Below are 14,670 nucleotides of genomic sequence, written 5' to 3'. Positions count from 1 at the left end.
TACCATCCGTATGCATTCTGCAGAGGCAGTCCAAAAATTTGATGGAATATATTATTAAAAGTACAACAAAATAAAAAAAGAACGTTACCTCCACTGTGTTTTCTGGTAAAATGCTACAGATTTCTCCTCTTTGCCAAATTCCATTAGCCAGCACAGCACAATTAATCTTCTCCTTCCATTCTACTTCTTCTGGTTTAGAATTTAAATACTCGGCATCCAAACTGCTCTGTAACCTGTAATATTTTGAAAAGAATTAATAGACCAGTCTGGTACCCCAAAAAGATTTGCAATGTGTATCAGAGCAATCAACAATGCTTCTCTTATTCAAAACACAGTTGAACTGTTCATTTTGAATAGGTTTTGTTACGATTGTAACTGTATTGGTTCAAAACTCAGACAATTTTCGTACTGGTACATTTGCGTTACGAATCTGAACAGTTCAAATTGTGGCAGGTGGATCGGTACGACAACGGAATAGAAGTCAGAGGCATGCGCACACTTCAGTAATTACTCTTACTGGAAATAACCTTTCAAAACAATATGCTTTTTGACAAGTCATGGCTACTAAAACCATCCTCTCTAATTCTGCACATTGCTTGATTAGGAACAACCAAAAACCATGTATAAACAGACATCAAGGCAAAACATGCCATATCATTTGTGTAAGCAGTCTTTTCTAAAAAATATTGACAGCAGTCGCCTTGGAAACTAGGTTAACACCCAAGTCACTACACTGTTCAAAGTGTAATAAGCTTCAAATTACAGTTCAAAAGTTATGATATTTTCAGTCATGAATGGTTCAATTGCAATTTTGATGCATTTTCTAAAAGTACTTTGAGCTGAGTTTTGTTTGAAATTGCCAGAGACATTTAACCCAGGACAGATCAGCCAAAGTGTTGTTACAACAGTAAGAGGCAGCGCAATCCAGTACACATATACAATAAAAAAAGCACCAAGTTCCATTTTGTATTTCTGATACTTTACTGCCCTAGATGTTAATGGCTTAGTTTTATCAAGATGATGTCTATGTCTATGGCAAGCAACTAGAACAGCTCCTGGACTCTACTCCACCAACACCCTCCCCCCCCCCAAAAAAAAGGTTAATTCAAATATAATATATATAGCTCTATTCACAAAGCAGTAAGTTGTTAGTTATTTCCTGTATTGCACTATTTCAAAAAAAATCAATGCTGTTCTTTAGCTTCAGAACTAAACTCATAGCTACTCTTAACCTTGTGCAGTTTCACAACTTGAAAGCAGGTCTAAAAAGATTAAATACCAAACTGTGTAACATATAAAGCCTAGCATGTACACAGATATTATGTTTCATTTTATAGGGGTGTGCCAATTTATTTTCTGAGTAATTGCCTTTAAACACTAGAAGACCCGGAGATATACTCATGCCTAGAAGCCACGCAGCAGTCTTTCTGACAGCTGTATTTAAAACACTGTAAATAGTTTAATGAAAGGAGAAACAGTCAGATGGAATTTCTTTTTTTTTTTAGTACGTCACAAACATCTGAACAACCGAAGCATAATATATATTAACATTTATTTCACAAATCAAAGCAACGCAAAAGAAATCGGTTTATTGTCAAGCAAAGCAACTGAGCAATGTAGATAAACTTAAAACAAAACATTTTACAGAAGCGCAGCAGCACAACAAGTTATAAAAAAGTCAAATTTCTTTCTTTTTTACTGCTTTTATACACTAAAGGGTATTCCTTTACCTTGAGTCTAAGGCTGTTCACAAATCAACACAGATAATGTGCTTCTCCACACATGCACTGCACTTTCCACACACTGCCTTTCTGCACAGGGCACAGCTGTCCCAAGTTTTATTTTTATTGCACTTGCCAACCTGGCATTGTGTCTCTTGCGGCTGTCAGCGATGTTGCCAGCTTCAGCTGTGGGTACACGCTTGGCAGTCTCCCTCTGTTCCAAATACTTGTTGCGAAGTTCCTGTCCTAACTGTAAAATAGATTGTATCCTTGGTAAATTCTTCTCCGTGCATTCTTTGTAAAGTACCCAGGAGTTGATGGCTGCTAGGTCCAATACATTGCAAAACACCTGAACAGGCCACCAGCGGGAGCCAGCTTCCACAGAATGCTTTCGTGCCATCTGATCCAAAACATCAACATCATCATATTTTGTTGTGTTGTAAAACTCCACGGTCTCTGTTCCCCACCCCCCACCCCACCCCAGAGTGAGTGAGCAGCAGTGTTAAGTAGTATTTGTCAGCAGGTATTAAATAAAAAAAATAAAAACACCTACTTAGAAATATGTTGATTTCAAAATAAAAAACCCTGCCCTCACCTTTACAATTGAGTACCAATCAATGGCAATTAACTTTGGCAATCTGGATTTTAAAAGCCAATTGTAAGCAACTTTTCCTCCAATCATTTTTACTGCCGTACCAAGCCCAACAAATGACAATGGAAATATGTTGCAGAACAAGGAAATGCAACTGATTCAACATATAAAATGTGAATTTTCCTTAAACTTAGCTCAAGTTACTGCTGTGGAAACTGGGACATGTACATCTTTGTCAAGTTTAAATCGGAGAGAACACTTTGCCCAGGAATACAATCCCACAATTCACTGCAGAGGACAAATCTCTAAGAAAACGAAAAAAAAAAAAAAAAAGAATTCATATCAAAAGGATAAAACAAAATATAAAAGACAAATAAAATCGGTTATGATTTCCATTACGAGAGTAGGTGTTAAAACTTCATGCCGATATTGGACTCAGCTCTCGCCAAGATAAACACCAACGAAGACATAGCTTATTTTACTGTAAACTAATGTGATCCATCTGCGTTTCCTTCCATCTGATGTAGATATCCTTCTGCCTGGTGTTAGGAGGCTGTGTGGTCTAGTGGTTAAAGAAAAGGGCCTGTAACCAGGAGATCTCCGGTTCAAATCCCACCCCAGCCACTGACTCATTGTGTGACCCTGAGCAAGTCACTTAACCTCCTTGTGCTCCTTCTTTCAGGTGAGACGTAATTGTAAGTGACTCTGCAGCTGATGCATAGTTCACACACCCTAGTCTGTGTAAGTCGCCTTGGATAAAGGCGTCTGCTAAATAATAATAATAATGGCTGAAGTGTAATGCTAGCTCCATGGATCAGCCTATTTTGCCTCCCTGGCTCATCAGCACACACAAAGGCTGCAATGCTGGCTCCAGGGATCAACCACAGTGCGGCCTCCCTAGCACATCAGCGTGACAACCATCTGGATTGAGCGAAGTAGGGTACTTCTCTGGGGTCTTCAAGTGGGCACCTTCAATCCTTGGTGTTTCGTCGACTAGCCCACGACACCTTAAGAGGGCTCGACCGTGATTCTGGCATCCCAGCATCAGCCCCCTCCGTCCCCCACTTACTTACCTAACTTTACATTAACGTTTTTTTTTTTTTTTAATTATTTTTTTTTTATTTCTACTGTGCTTGAGTTCCCCAACCACAGCCAGTTGCTGCTCGTCTCTGCTGCTTCAGATAAGTTCTTCACAATGCATCGCAACTCCTGACAACTGAATCCAATGTCTCAGAGAAACCGGGATGTGAAGTGTGCCACAAATCCTCGACAACCCACCTCCACTGGATAACACTGGACTTTCCACCCTCGCTTTTCTGCTTCAGCAGCTAGTTGAGCGTACCGAAGTTTCTTCCTTTCATACGCCTCATCCACAGCATCTTCCCTTGGCACTGTCTACCAGGTGAACAAGGAGTGCTAACCAGTCCTTTGTGTTCATCAGGTCGATGAACACAAAGGACACCACAGATCTTCTCCTACCCATAGATTAAGGTTCTGTGGTGATGGGAGAACATCATATGTTGACCTGATGAGGAAACTGATCCTGCTCTGTTCCATTGTCCCTAGATCTCGCCAGCCGATCCTGCGTTGTTCCACACTCTCCCATCTAGTCCATTCTCCCTGCTTGGCCTGGGAAACTGTCTTCACGCATCTCATCCTCTCCTCCTGCTTTTGCACCTTGTTGACTACCAGCTTCCTCTGTTGAGCTGGGGCTGCCTTGTGCCATGTAGGAGGAGCTGAACTGAGACCAAGGCCTCCTTTTCCATGCTGTACTTGCCCCATGATATCACCAATAAAAGAAGGGCAGCCTTTAGGTCCCCATCATACCATCTCCCAAGACTTTTCACAGGCTTCTCTACCCATTTTGATGACCTAATAATTACTTCCATTGCCATGGTAAAAGCCAGTGCAGAAATGGTGCATCCTGCTATTATTCAAATTTCTAGACATTGCCATGTAGTGGTGAATTCTAAAGTTGAAAAACAAAATTGCCAATCTCCGAAGTAGGCTTTCACTAAGTTTGTTATTGTCCTCGGTACACTGAAAAAATCAAATGCTGCCCAAAGAAGCTCATGTGGTACTGAACCGTATGAATTAAAATATAATTGAGTTTTAGTTAGTTTGATCTCGACAGGTTATACATTAAATAACACTGTCAGAATGTTCTTGATAGATACTCAATAACTGTAACCAAAAGAAACTGGAGGGACTACATTATTTTGTGTTTAGTAATTAACAAGTTTTATTCCATTTAAATAATATCCAACAACTTCAAATTTCTTAAAAGCAATTACTTGGAAAATACGAGTATCGGCACACCCCTATAATCTTGTCTTACAGCTTATTCAATATAGTCCAGCAGGACCATCACATGTATTTTGACATATAGCATGAAATCTGTACGTTTTAGAAAGCAGAAATGACAGTTCATTAAATAATGTCCAGTTCCTCTTACCTTTTAAGTAGGCTGTCTGAGGAGAGGAGCTGTACAAAGAAACTGCCTGGTGATGTTACATGAGTAACTCTTACTTTAAGGTCTTGTTTAGTTTCCAGAAGGTGGTTCAATGGTGTCACCACATCTTTACCCATTGCACCCTTCTGTTGTCTTGCCTTTTGTAAAGCACTTATTGCCTGGATGTCTGGTCCAGGACCCTCTACTGATTCTTCAATAGGAGGATCCCAAACCTCCACACATTTGGGAAATGATGCACATGCTTCAAGCCTTTAAAGTATAATAAAATAGAATAAATAAATAAAATAAATGGATTGCATAAATAAATGTCACTTTGGAATTCCTCTATTTTAAATTCAAGCTTTACATGCATCAACGGCCTAGGATAGTTACAGTACGTTGTCATGATTGAGATAAAACAGGCACAACCACAAAAAATATTCTTGGTTCAAGTTGCTTTGATGAGCTAAGCACAGAAAAGAGGTTTAGAGAAGCATCAGAAGATTCTTTAATGAAGGTAGTTTCCAACAGGACTTTGTTTTTTTCACAAAAACAAACAAACAAATTTAACTATATGTATTGCAACTGAGAAACACAAAATCAGAAGGAGATGCATTTTAGGTGTACAATTGAACATGTGCTGTAGATTACAAACCCAGTCTTCCTGAAACGAGCCAGGTTTTCCTTTACCAGAACTTCACTAATGTCAGTTGTGTCTTGGCTGTTGTACAGCTTGACTAGGAGAAGCTTTTTTCTGGTAACAGTGGCTTAAAAAAAAAAAAAAAAGACATGCTATAAAAAAAGCAGACTGACTACTGAAGCTCTACTCAAAATGTAAAGGGGGGTGCTTCCATTAATATATCCACCCTGATACAGAAAAAAAGCTTTACATTAAGGTTAATACAGTAGAATAGAAAATGTAAAAAAAAAAAAAGTTAGTTTAACAAAAAAAGTCAATGACCAATTAACTGTTTCAGGCACAAGTAATTAAATCAATTTAATGATAATATTTCCGCAAAAACAGATACATCACAATGACACATACCAACTGATTTCTTTCAATAAAACCAAAGTGGACATTTCATGTTTTTGAGAAGAGATTTTTGTGGCCGACAGAGATCTCGTTGGTTTCAATTTAAGGTTCATTAAGAATGTGTGGTTAAAAAAAGAAAAAAAAAAAGTGATAGAAAATAACAAAAGCATACCTGTTGCTGAAACACACATTAACCTATCCTCAGTCAGTTCTCGAAATCTTTTGTTGGATTCTTTGCTCCACTCATCAGCACTATTTAAGGGTTTAACATCTGCAAGACTGCACTGAATGGCCTTTGAAAATAAATACACAAATTGAATAAAGTTTTAATATCCCCACAACCCTTGGACTTCCTGAGGGAATGGTACACCCACACCAATACCCATTCTGGACAACATCCCTCTTTACCTGATTAAATTAAAACTTACCATTTCTGGTAAAACAAAAAAATCATCCTTTATTTTCCGAATGTGGTTGATTGACACTTGCGACGTATTTCCAAAGTCAACAAATTTGACCTCAATGGCTCTGCTTCCTGGAAAACCTGTAACAAATTAAAGTTTATTGCATTGTTTAAGGAAAACATGCCCACACTGTTCAAGTCTTGCACACGACCATACCATATAAAACCTTAGGTTATATATCATAACCCTGGTTCCCTGAAATATAAACGTTATCCATTACCGATCTGTGCAGCCCAATTTACCTCAATTGTCAATTGTCAAATCTGCTCGATAGTGCCCTGTGACAGGGAGGACCGTGTCGCTGGTTCTTGCATGGATGTGTACCTTAGGACGAGCAACGAGAGACGTGTTGCTAGGAAACCAATTGAGCAAGAAAGCTGGCCCGGCACCGAGCTGATCGTAAGGTCCTGATTGGCTAGGAGAGCGTCTGCTCCAGAGGAAAAGGACTACCGCGCGAAACCCTTCCATTCCCTAGATGGTGCTCGTGAAGGCATTGCCCAGTCGGGGCTGTCGGAAGAAGCTGGAGTCGCCGGGACTTAAGTAGGTCAGTTTAGGTGATTTGATCCCAAACCAGCATAGTGAGGGATTTGTAGAGTAGGTTACTGGAGCAGGACATCTCGTTTAGTGAGGCTAGTGCTCGTCTTGTGTGGCAAATTTGTTTTTAGCTTTGTTTTTGTTTTCTTTATTAAATCCGGCGCTAGGATTGTTGGTACCTGAGGGTCGGCACAGGTGATGTTATTAAATCTGGCACGTCAACAACCACTGCTCTGTGTCCGACTTATTATTAATAGTGACGAACCATGCATGTAAAATGCCCCGTTACAACTCCCCCCCGCCCCTCCCAATCCCCAACCTTAACTCTGCACCATTATGCGTATGAATGACATCGGCAATGACATCACTGATAACATAACTAATCAGATGACAAATACTCCCCGGAAGACTGGCCATAGGAACATAAAACTTGGTCCCAAAGGATCTGGTAGTTGATCAGTGTAATACAGAGGAGAAAAAACTGTCCTTCTACATCAGTAATAGTGATTAAGATCACCAGTGTCCGTGGAGTTGTAAAGGACTAGCCAATTATCAAATTATTATGGATGAAGAAAAATAAGTATCAACTGTGAAACATGATTTTAAAATAGACAAAGCTATTACATTCATAAACAAAACAGCAAATGGTATGAACTCAGCAAATGTATTTATATAATTAGCATACTAAATCTATTGTCATTACAACTGTTCCACCAATTACTTTAGATCCAGATGATCATTTATCATGATAATATCAGGATACTGTCATTTACTGTTCAGCTTTTATTGTGATGTTAAATCTTTATCACTGCTACCCTGGTATTGAGTATCCATGAACCAAACAATATTTTGCCAGGAAATACTTACCAATGATCCGTGCTCGATACCAGACATCATCCTCAAACAAGGCTACACAGGCTTGATCTTGGTAGGGGCAATACATTTCTAAACCATCTTCTCCTTTACAGTAGAAGTCTTGAATCTTTGCCATGAGAATCAGAAACTCCACATTGTCTGCCTGTTATCAAAGCACCATCAGTCTCACATATACCTTAAATCTACTGCCCCCCAGCTTCACAATCACAAAAACGCTCCCAATACTCCCCTCAATCCCCACATCTTCAGGCTCATTTGGGAGTTCTTAAAGACTATCCAATAAAATGAAAGGAACGGTATGCACCTCAAAGAGATAACAAATTTAGTGCGATAGTCTTAAAGACTATCCACATGCAGAGAGACACGCCTCCTGCATAGCACACATAGGGGCAGTGGCTGCTGCTGCTGCTGACTAACAGCAGACGGTGGGATAGCTCAGTCCTTTTCATGTTTATTATTCCTCATTCAAACACATTTTTGCAGATGCAGATGCCTATATCAGGAGGAGTGCAGATCGAATAAAAAGTTAAGTCTCACGGATGCAGATACCATTTTTTATATCTGCACAGGTCTTTACTTATGTATCTTCTTGAGGCTGTTCAGCTTTTATCAGATAAATTAAATACTGTGTCCACTTCATGACCCTAAAGCCCCTCTCACTGGAACATCTACCCGGGTCACAATTCTGCATAGTGTAAAACCACGTACCTGGGTCGTACCTGGGTCCCAGCGACCCACCTCAGGATGTGGGTTGACACGCTTTGACCCTGGTTGTGTGAGGCCATTCGTAAGCCAACGAAATAACAAACATCCATGCCTGCGTGAAGGTTTCAATTGCGCAAGGAACGTTTTTGTTTATTCTGTTTTGCCATATTTTTGTTGCTTGAGACGCACCATGGGATGAAGAAACATTTGCTCTAATCAACATCTGGATCGATGGTTTCATCCAGAGAAGCTTGGATGGAAGCGTCTGTAACAAGCTGCTTCCGGGGCATTGATATGCATATTGTTTACTTGTGTCTGTCACCCAGGTCAACCCTGCTTTATCAAAAGCAATGTGAAATCGCGAAGCCGATCCGCATGACCAGGTCCTGACCCAGGTAGAGCATGCCAGTGTGAAAGGGGCTTTAGTGATCTTCTCTTTGTTTTAACTTTGATATTCTTACTTTTGTACACCCAATTGTTAGTTACTTCATCATTACTAATAGTATTTGATGCTTATTCAACAATGTTTAAGTAAAAATGTATTGGTCTAATTTATAATATCTACAGCAGTAACTTCTGCTTCTGTAGCCCAGGTCTCTATGTCACCACTGCTTAATTCCATTGTCCCGATGTGCTCTTCATAATCCTCATATAATCTGCTACCATACTAGGTTCAAGTTTTCGGTTTGCTTGCCTTACTTCCTATTTTGTGGGTAACTTCACCTTGGCTACTGTATAATCACTTTAATATCAAGCGGCTTCTTTCACAACAAGACACCTTTCTGCATGACTGAGTCAAACATATTTTTGTTTACAGGAGTACCTACTCTTCAACAGTAGAGAAGCAACAAGATAATAAGAGTAATTAGAGCAATGCATTTTTAGGGGTGAGACGATTTATCATATCGATGCATCGCGATACTTTACAACACGATAAGATACACTTTTGTGTATAGTGATACAAGCTTGAAATGAGTAGCTTACAACGGACAAAAACATGAAATAATAATAAACAAACTTTGATAAAAACATTATTATTAATAAGGCCCAAATAAGATTTTTTTTTTTTTCTGTATTCCAATGCTATCAAGCAGGGAATACTGACACTGTATTAAAGTCTTCAGAACAGGCTGCAGAAACACTGCTTAGCCAATGGTAGTTGAGACAGCAGTGATTCTGGCCAATGGGAGTGTACAGGAGGCAGAGACAGCCTGTCTTCTTGTGGACAGAATCAGGAAGCGAGCAGTGTCTGCAGAAACTCGCTGCTACGACTAACTTTACGAAAGTTACTTGTTTTTGTATTCAAATGTAATATATTTCTTTGTCTTCTTTTGAGAGAGCATTGTTATTGATTAGACATCACAACTTAATGCTGAAAAACTTCATATTTAGATTTTTCTAAAGAAACACATGAATAAAGTTTGTACTTTAATATTTATCAAACACATTGCTTAGTATTTTTTTTCCTCTCTCAGAAATGTGGTAAGGAGATTTGGTTAATTCAGCTAAAATGGATATCCCAGGGACTCTAGTTGACATACTGCTTTGTCTTTAAATTCAAAACTAGTGGTTTACTACTTTGTGGGAAATAAATATAATTTATTTTGAAATAAATCTGTGTCTATAGAATTCAAATTGTTATTTTCAAGTCCGTCAAGTAGAGATGAGTTTTTCATTAGTATCGCGATACGTATCGTATCGTGACCTTGGTGTATTGTCTCAACCCTAATTTTTAACCAGACGACAGATTTATTTTTTTAAAATCAAGATTTTGTGAAGTTCTGATCTTACTGTAAAGAACTGAATAACTGCAATTGTGCACATTTTGTTACATGTAGTGTTGATTTTGCAATTTGCATAAAAAACTAAATCATCATAATCATCATATAATGAACTGTTAAAATCTCGCTCAACTTACATGCTGGATGTAGAATTCTGAAGGACTGGCCACATGGCTCACGACTGCATTGAAGTCCACATTCATCTCTGGATAGACTGGGAGACAATACTGCACAGGCCTTTTATTATTTGACATTGTAACCACAGCCCCAGATAATGGTGAGTAAAACCTTAAAACAAAATAAATTAAGAACTATAAGTTATTGGTATAGTCCTGGCCTCTGTAAAACTTAAGCAGGCTTTTGTTATCGAGAATGCCTGCATCTCACTCACCCACTTTGTGAAGGTGATAGCGAGCAAGAAAGTCACTTTAAATTATACAAATTAAGCACCACATTTACCCTCCAGCGAGGAACATTGTCCTTCACAGATGGCCGAAGCCGCCGAGCCCATTTCAAAAATTGCCCCACCAGGAAGTGAGCTTCTGGGGAGACAGAGTCAATCTTGACATAGCAAGCTGAAATAGCTACCAAATAGACCTTTAATGTAGAGAGGGGTTTCCCCTCAAACAGGTCCTGCAAAACTTGCAGTATAACCGCCATGGGACAAGTTGTAGCTTCTGAAAGACGCCCCACTTGTACCCGTACTGGGAACGAATGGACACTGCTCTGGCATTTTGTAGTGTATCAAGAACCCTGTTGGACAGACCCAGAGGGATCAAATGCAGCCGTCCAGGGGTCAGACTCAGAGCTTCAGGCTCGATGGGTCGGGATGCCATAAGGTCCCCCGTGCCTGACTGTTGAAACGCTCCGACCTGCCCAGTCTCCACGACTGGCCGCTCAGGAGCTGCATCAGGGTTGGCACCCTGGCTCAGTCCTGCCTGATTTTCTCCAGACACAGCGGGAGCAGGGAGAGTGGTGGGAAGGCGTATAACAGATGTCTCGGCCACTGGTGTGCCAAGGCACCTATTCCCAGCGGTTTCCCAACCTATTATGGAGAACCAGAAGGACAGTGGGTTGATTCCTGAGAGGCAAAATAAATCTATCTCTGATCTCCTGAACCTCTCCCAAATGAGGCGCACCACCTCGGGGTTAGCCTCCACTCTGAGGTGTTGGGACCCTCCTCGAGAGGAGGGCCGTCGACCAGTTTATCACCCTGGGCAGATGTACTGCCTACAGTGAGAGGTGGTTCTTGTGTGTCCAGAGCAAAAGCTTGTGGGCCACACAATGGAGACTGGGCAACTTGAGGCTGCCCTGGTGGTTGATATAAGCCACCACTGTTGTGTTATCTGTACGGAGAGGCACATGCCTCCCTCGAACCTCTGCAAAAAATTCTGCAAGACCAGGTAAACTACTTGCAGTTCTAAAGCACAGATGTGGAGACACTGCCAAGACACACACCTTGCACACCCCAGCCATGGCTCCGGAGTCCAAGCACACTCCTAGATAGGAGGCTGTCTGGGGAGGCGTGAGCTGACTCTTCGCATGATTTACCGTAAGGCCCACACCATTGAAGGTGGCCAGTGACAAGCACCGTGTGGGCTTCTGCCTGTGCTGGAGACTGGGCACAAATAACTGAGAACTCCAAATACCTTTGAGTCTCAATGGGGCCAGATAGCTTTCATGCACTTGGAGCTAGGGAGAAGCCAAATGGCAAGACACGGAACTTGTACGCTGTTCCCTGAAAGGTGAACCGCAGGTACTTCCTGTGCATGTCATCTGCTCTCCCTTGGCACAGTGCCATGAGGTGAGGACGCAGCAACCTTTCTAAGAGAGGGTGATGGGGAAGAGGGCTGAGCTGGGCTGTTCCTCAGAGCTGTGGGATAACCTCTTCTCAAACGTGCTCTTGGAGAAAGGGGCACAAAATTCACAGAAGCTGCGATTAACCAGTGCCTCCTTGGCATGCTCTTGACCCAGGCAGGAAGAGCACCTGGCCTTGCATGTCTCACAGGGATAGAACCCGGGCATGATGCAAGAAGCAAGCAATGTAATGTATAGTAGAGGGTTGTACAGCTGCTGCCTCAATCTGCTTATATAAAATCGACCAGGCGGGTCAATACATAACGCACAGTACTGCACTGTACTGTAAATACCACATATTGAGTGCTGAATAACGCATTTTCTATTACAACTGGGCAGAAAAGCACTGCACACAACACAGATTAACAAGGTGCTGTTCAGTAACAGTGGTATAAGGATAATCAAGGTTTTACTGTATTTGTTTAAATATTTAGAATAAAGTACTGTACTAAATTAAGCGTCTTAAATATCTATGAGGCAGTAATTAAAAACAGTAAATCGGACGCTGATTTTTAATAGTGAATTATCATTAAATTAAACCTATATGTAAGCCAGGTTGTCAAACCAAAGACCAACTACAGTAGAAAGTGCAATAGGATTCACGCCTACCTTGCAAGCTCCAGGAAGACCAGGTATTCTCGGAGAGAAATAGGCATGTCGCTTGCCATCTTGTCCATTGCAGATTTCTTCAAGTCAACAAGCAGAGAGTCCCCGTCATCTCCAAACACTCTCATCTCAACAACCTTGTTGCCGACTACTCGTATAAACTCGGTTCGAGCTTCTTCCCGCCAGCCTTTCTCCTGTCATTAAACAGAACATTCAGATAGTTTCAGAAGTTAAAACTGAATTGTTAAAAAGAACAAAACATGGTTTTCGATTTACTAATATTGTCATGTCAACAAGAATGACTGACATTTATACCCAACCACAGCAAAACTGTAGCCACCCAGAACATGAACAAATTTACCATAAAAATGTAAGTTTGACAGACAGAGGGAAAGCTGCTTTCGATACTCCTAGATTCTGATACTCACTAACTTGAGATAAACTAGCATGTCCAAAGCGCTATCATTAAGATTACCAGTTTTTGTAGGTTTTTCAAAATTACAGCTGTACGACATTAGGAGGTAAATGTCAAGGTCACCAACAAATTTAGCATGCAGAGTTTATATAACGCTGCAAATATTTCTCACCAAGCCTGCTGGTATAATGTCCTTCAATGAACATCTTATTGCTAATGAAGCCACTCTTCTCATTTCTGGTTTCACCATTTCAGGTTTTCTGATATATAGAGTCAAGTCTTCTACCAATGAACTTGGAGGGGTAACCTGTCCAGGTTTTGTCTCAGATATTCCTTTAGCTCTATAAAAAAGAAAAAAAAGACGATGACAACATCTGAGAAGTCAGAGAAAGGTGTGGCATACAGTAAGTGTCAAAAGTATTGCATAAAAAACAGGGGTGCAAACTCAAAGATCAATTTTTATAGCATTCACTACTTGTGCAGCCTGGATGCTATCAACTTTTCCTGTTTTATTTATCGGTAAAATGGAAAATGAAGCTGTCTTTCAAAAACATGCTTCTGATCTACAGTTTTTTTAATTTATTTTTTAAAATTTTAAACAGAGAGAATCAGCACAATTTGACACCTCTCCAGATAACTAGCCCTGGAATTCTCTTAATATCCCATGATCCCTGGTGTGACGCATGACAGAAGGCGGCTCAAAGCCCACAAATGTGACTAATCATTAAAAATCGATTAAAACCCCTATAAAAATGTATTAAATATATAAAATTACATTTTTTAAATGGCCTAAAACTAGTTAGGATAGCAGGTTAGGTTTAGTTCCCTGCAATGGTGGGAAATTAAGTGAACAGTTTGGGCATCAGAACTGTAAGCTAATCATCATACAATTGTTAAACTCATTACAACCAAACCATTTCCTGGTACCTTGCAACAGTAAGTTCTTCCATGTACCCATAGTCATCCAAAAAGGCTTGGATTCTACCAACTTCTGAGACCATACACTTGACTACAGTCTGACAATCCTCATCTCCTGGGACAAGTTCAGCAACTGTTGCTCTGCACCACGTGTTTGCTTTGCATTTTATAAAGATCTGTGCACCTGAAGTGGAAGTAAATAAAACATATGAACAAGGAACAAAATACATTAATGTTACTAAACATTACTGTCAATTGTATGCATTCAATTTTGTCAAATACTACGCAAGTATAATTTTGTAGTCCATTAGTTTTCTATATTCCAAAAATAAAAGAAATTACCATTATATTTATAACAGCACTCATGACTTCTACAGTGAACTACGGTGGTAGTCATGGCCAGCTATTTACCTGTCGCAAGACTGTCGCAGTGCTAACGCAAAAATGTCACAGCTTGGCAATCCTATTTTTCTGACCAGCTTTGAATTACTAGCACTTCATTAGTCCTGCCACCAGGTGGCAAAAGAAAGCAGAAAATACACTAAAACAAAAGGAGGGAGGGATCTGGACTTAAAGGTTAACTTTAATGTCCCGTTGTACTTACTCCATGAGCATGCATTTTAAATAGTAAAAATGCACTTCAGCTACTTGCAATCTGAATTGGCCAAAAGTGGGTGGGGAATACCAAACGTCACAGCCGGCGTTCCACTGTAATC

At 40.3% G+C, this 14,670-nt stretch overlaps 1 protein-coding gene across 2 annotated transcripts in view; it reads right to left on the bottom strand.

Annotated features, from left to right (window-relative positions):
* Nucleotides 1-14,670, bottom strand: part of rnf17 (ring finger protein 17) — a 59,340-nt gene that overhangs the window by 22,418 nt on the left and 22,252 nt on the right. For both annotated transcript variants that reach the window (XM_059030248.1, XM_059030249.1), the window contains exons 13-22: nucleotides 13,964-14,138; nucleotides 13,209-13,377; nucleotides 12,625-12,815; nucleotides 10,296-10,446; nucleotides 7,664-7,814; nucleotides 6,227-6,342; nucleotides 5,971-6,091; nucleotides 5,421-5,532; nucleotides 4,769-5,035; nucleotides 89-233 (exon numbers count right to left, since the gene is read on the bottom strand). In XM_059030248.1, the coding sequence (XP_058886231.1) occupies nucleotides 89-233; nucleotides 4,769-5,035; nucleotides 5,421-5,532; nucleotides 5,971-6,091; nucleotides 6,227-6,342; nucleotides 7,664-7,814; nucleotides 10,296-10,446; nucleotides 12,625-12,815; nucleotides 13,209-13,377; nucleotides 13,964-14,138 (1,598 nt within the window). The remainder of the gene's footprint in view (nucleotides 1-88; nucleotides 234-4,768; nucleotides 5,036-5,420; nucleotides 5,533-5,970; nucleotides 6,092-6,226; nucleotides 6,343-7,663; nucleotides 7,815-10,295; nucleotides 10,447-12,624; nucleotides 12,816-13,208; nucleotides 13,378-13,963; nucleotides 14,139-14,670) is intronic.

This window comes from Acipenser ruthenus, chromosome 9, assembly GCF_902713425.1.
Source record: "Acipenser ruthenus chromosome 9, fAciRut3.2 maternal haplotype, whole genome shotgun sequence".
Lineage (NCBI taxonomy): Eukaryota > Metazoa > Chordata > Actinopteri > Acipenseriformes > Acipenseridae > Acipenser > Acipenser ruthenus.
This window is presented reverse-complemented; position numbering and strand designations above follow the sequence as displayed.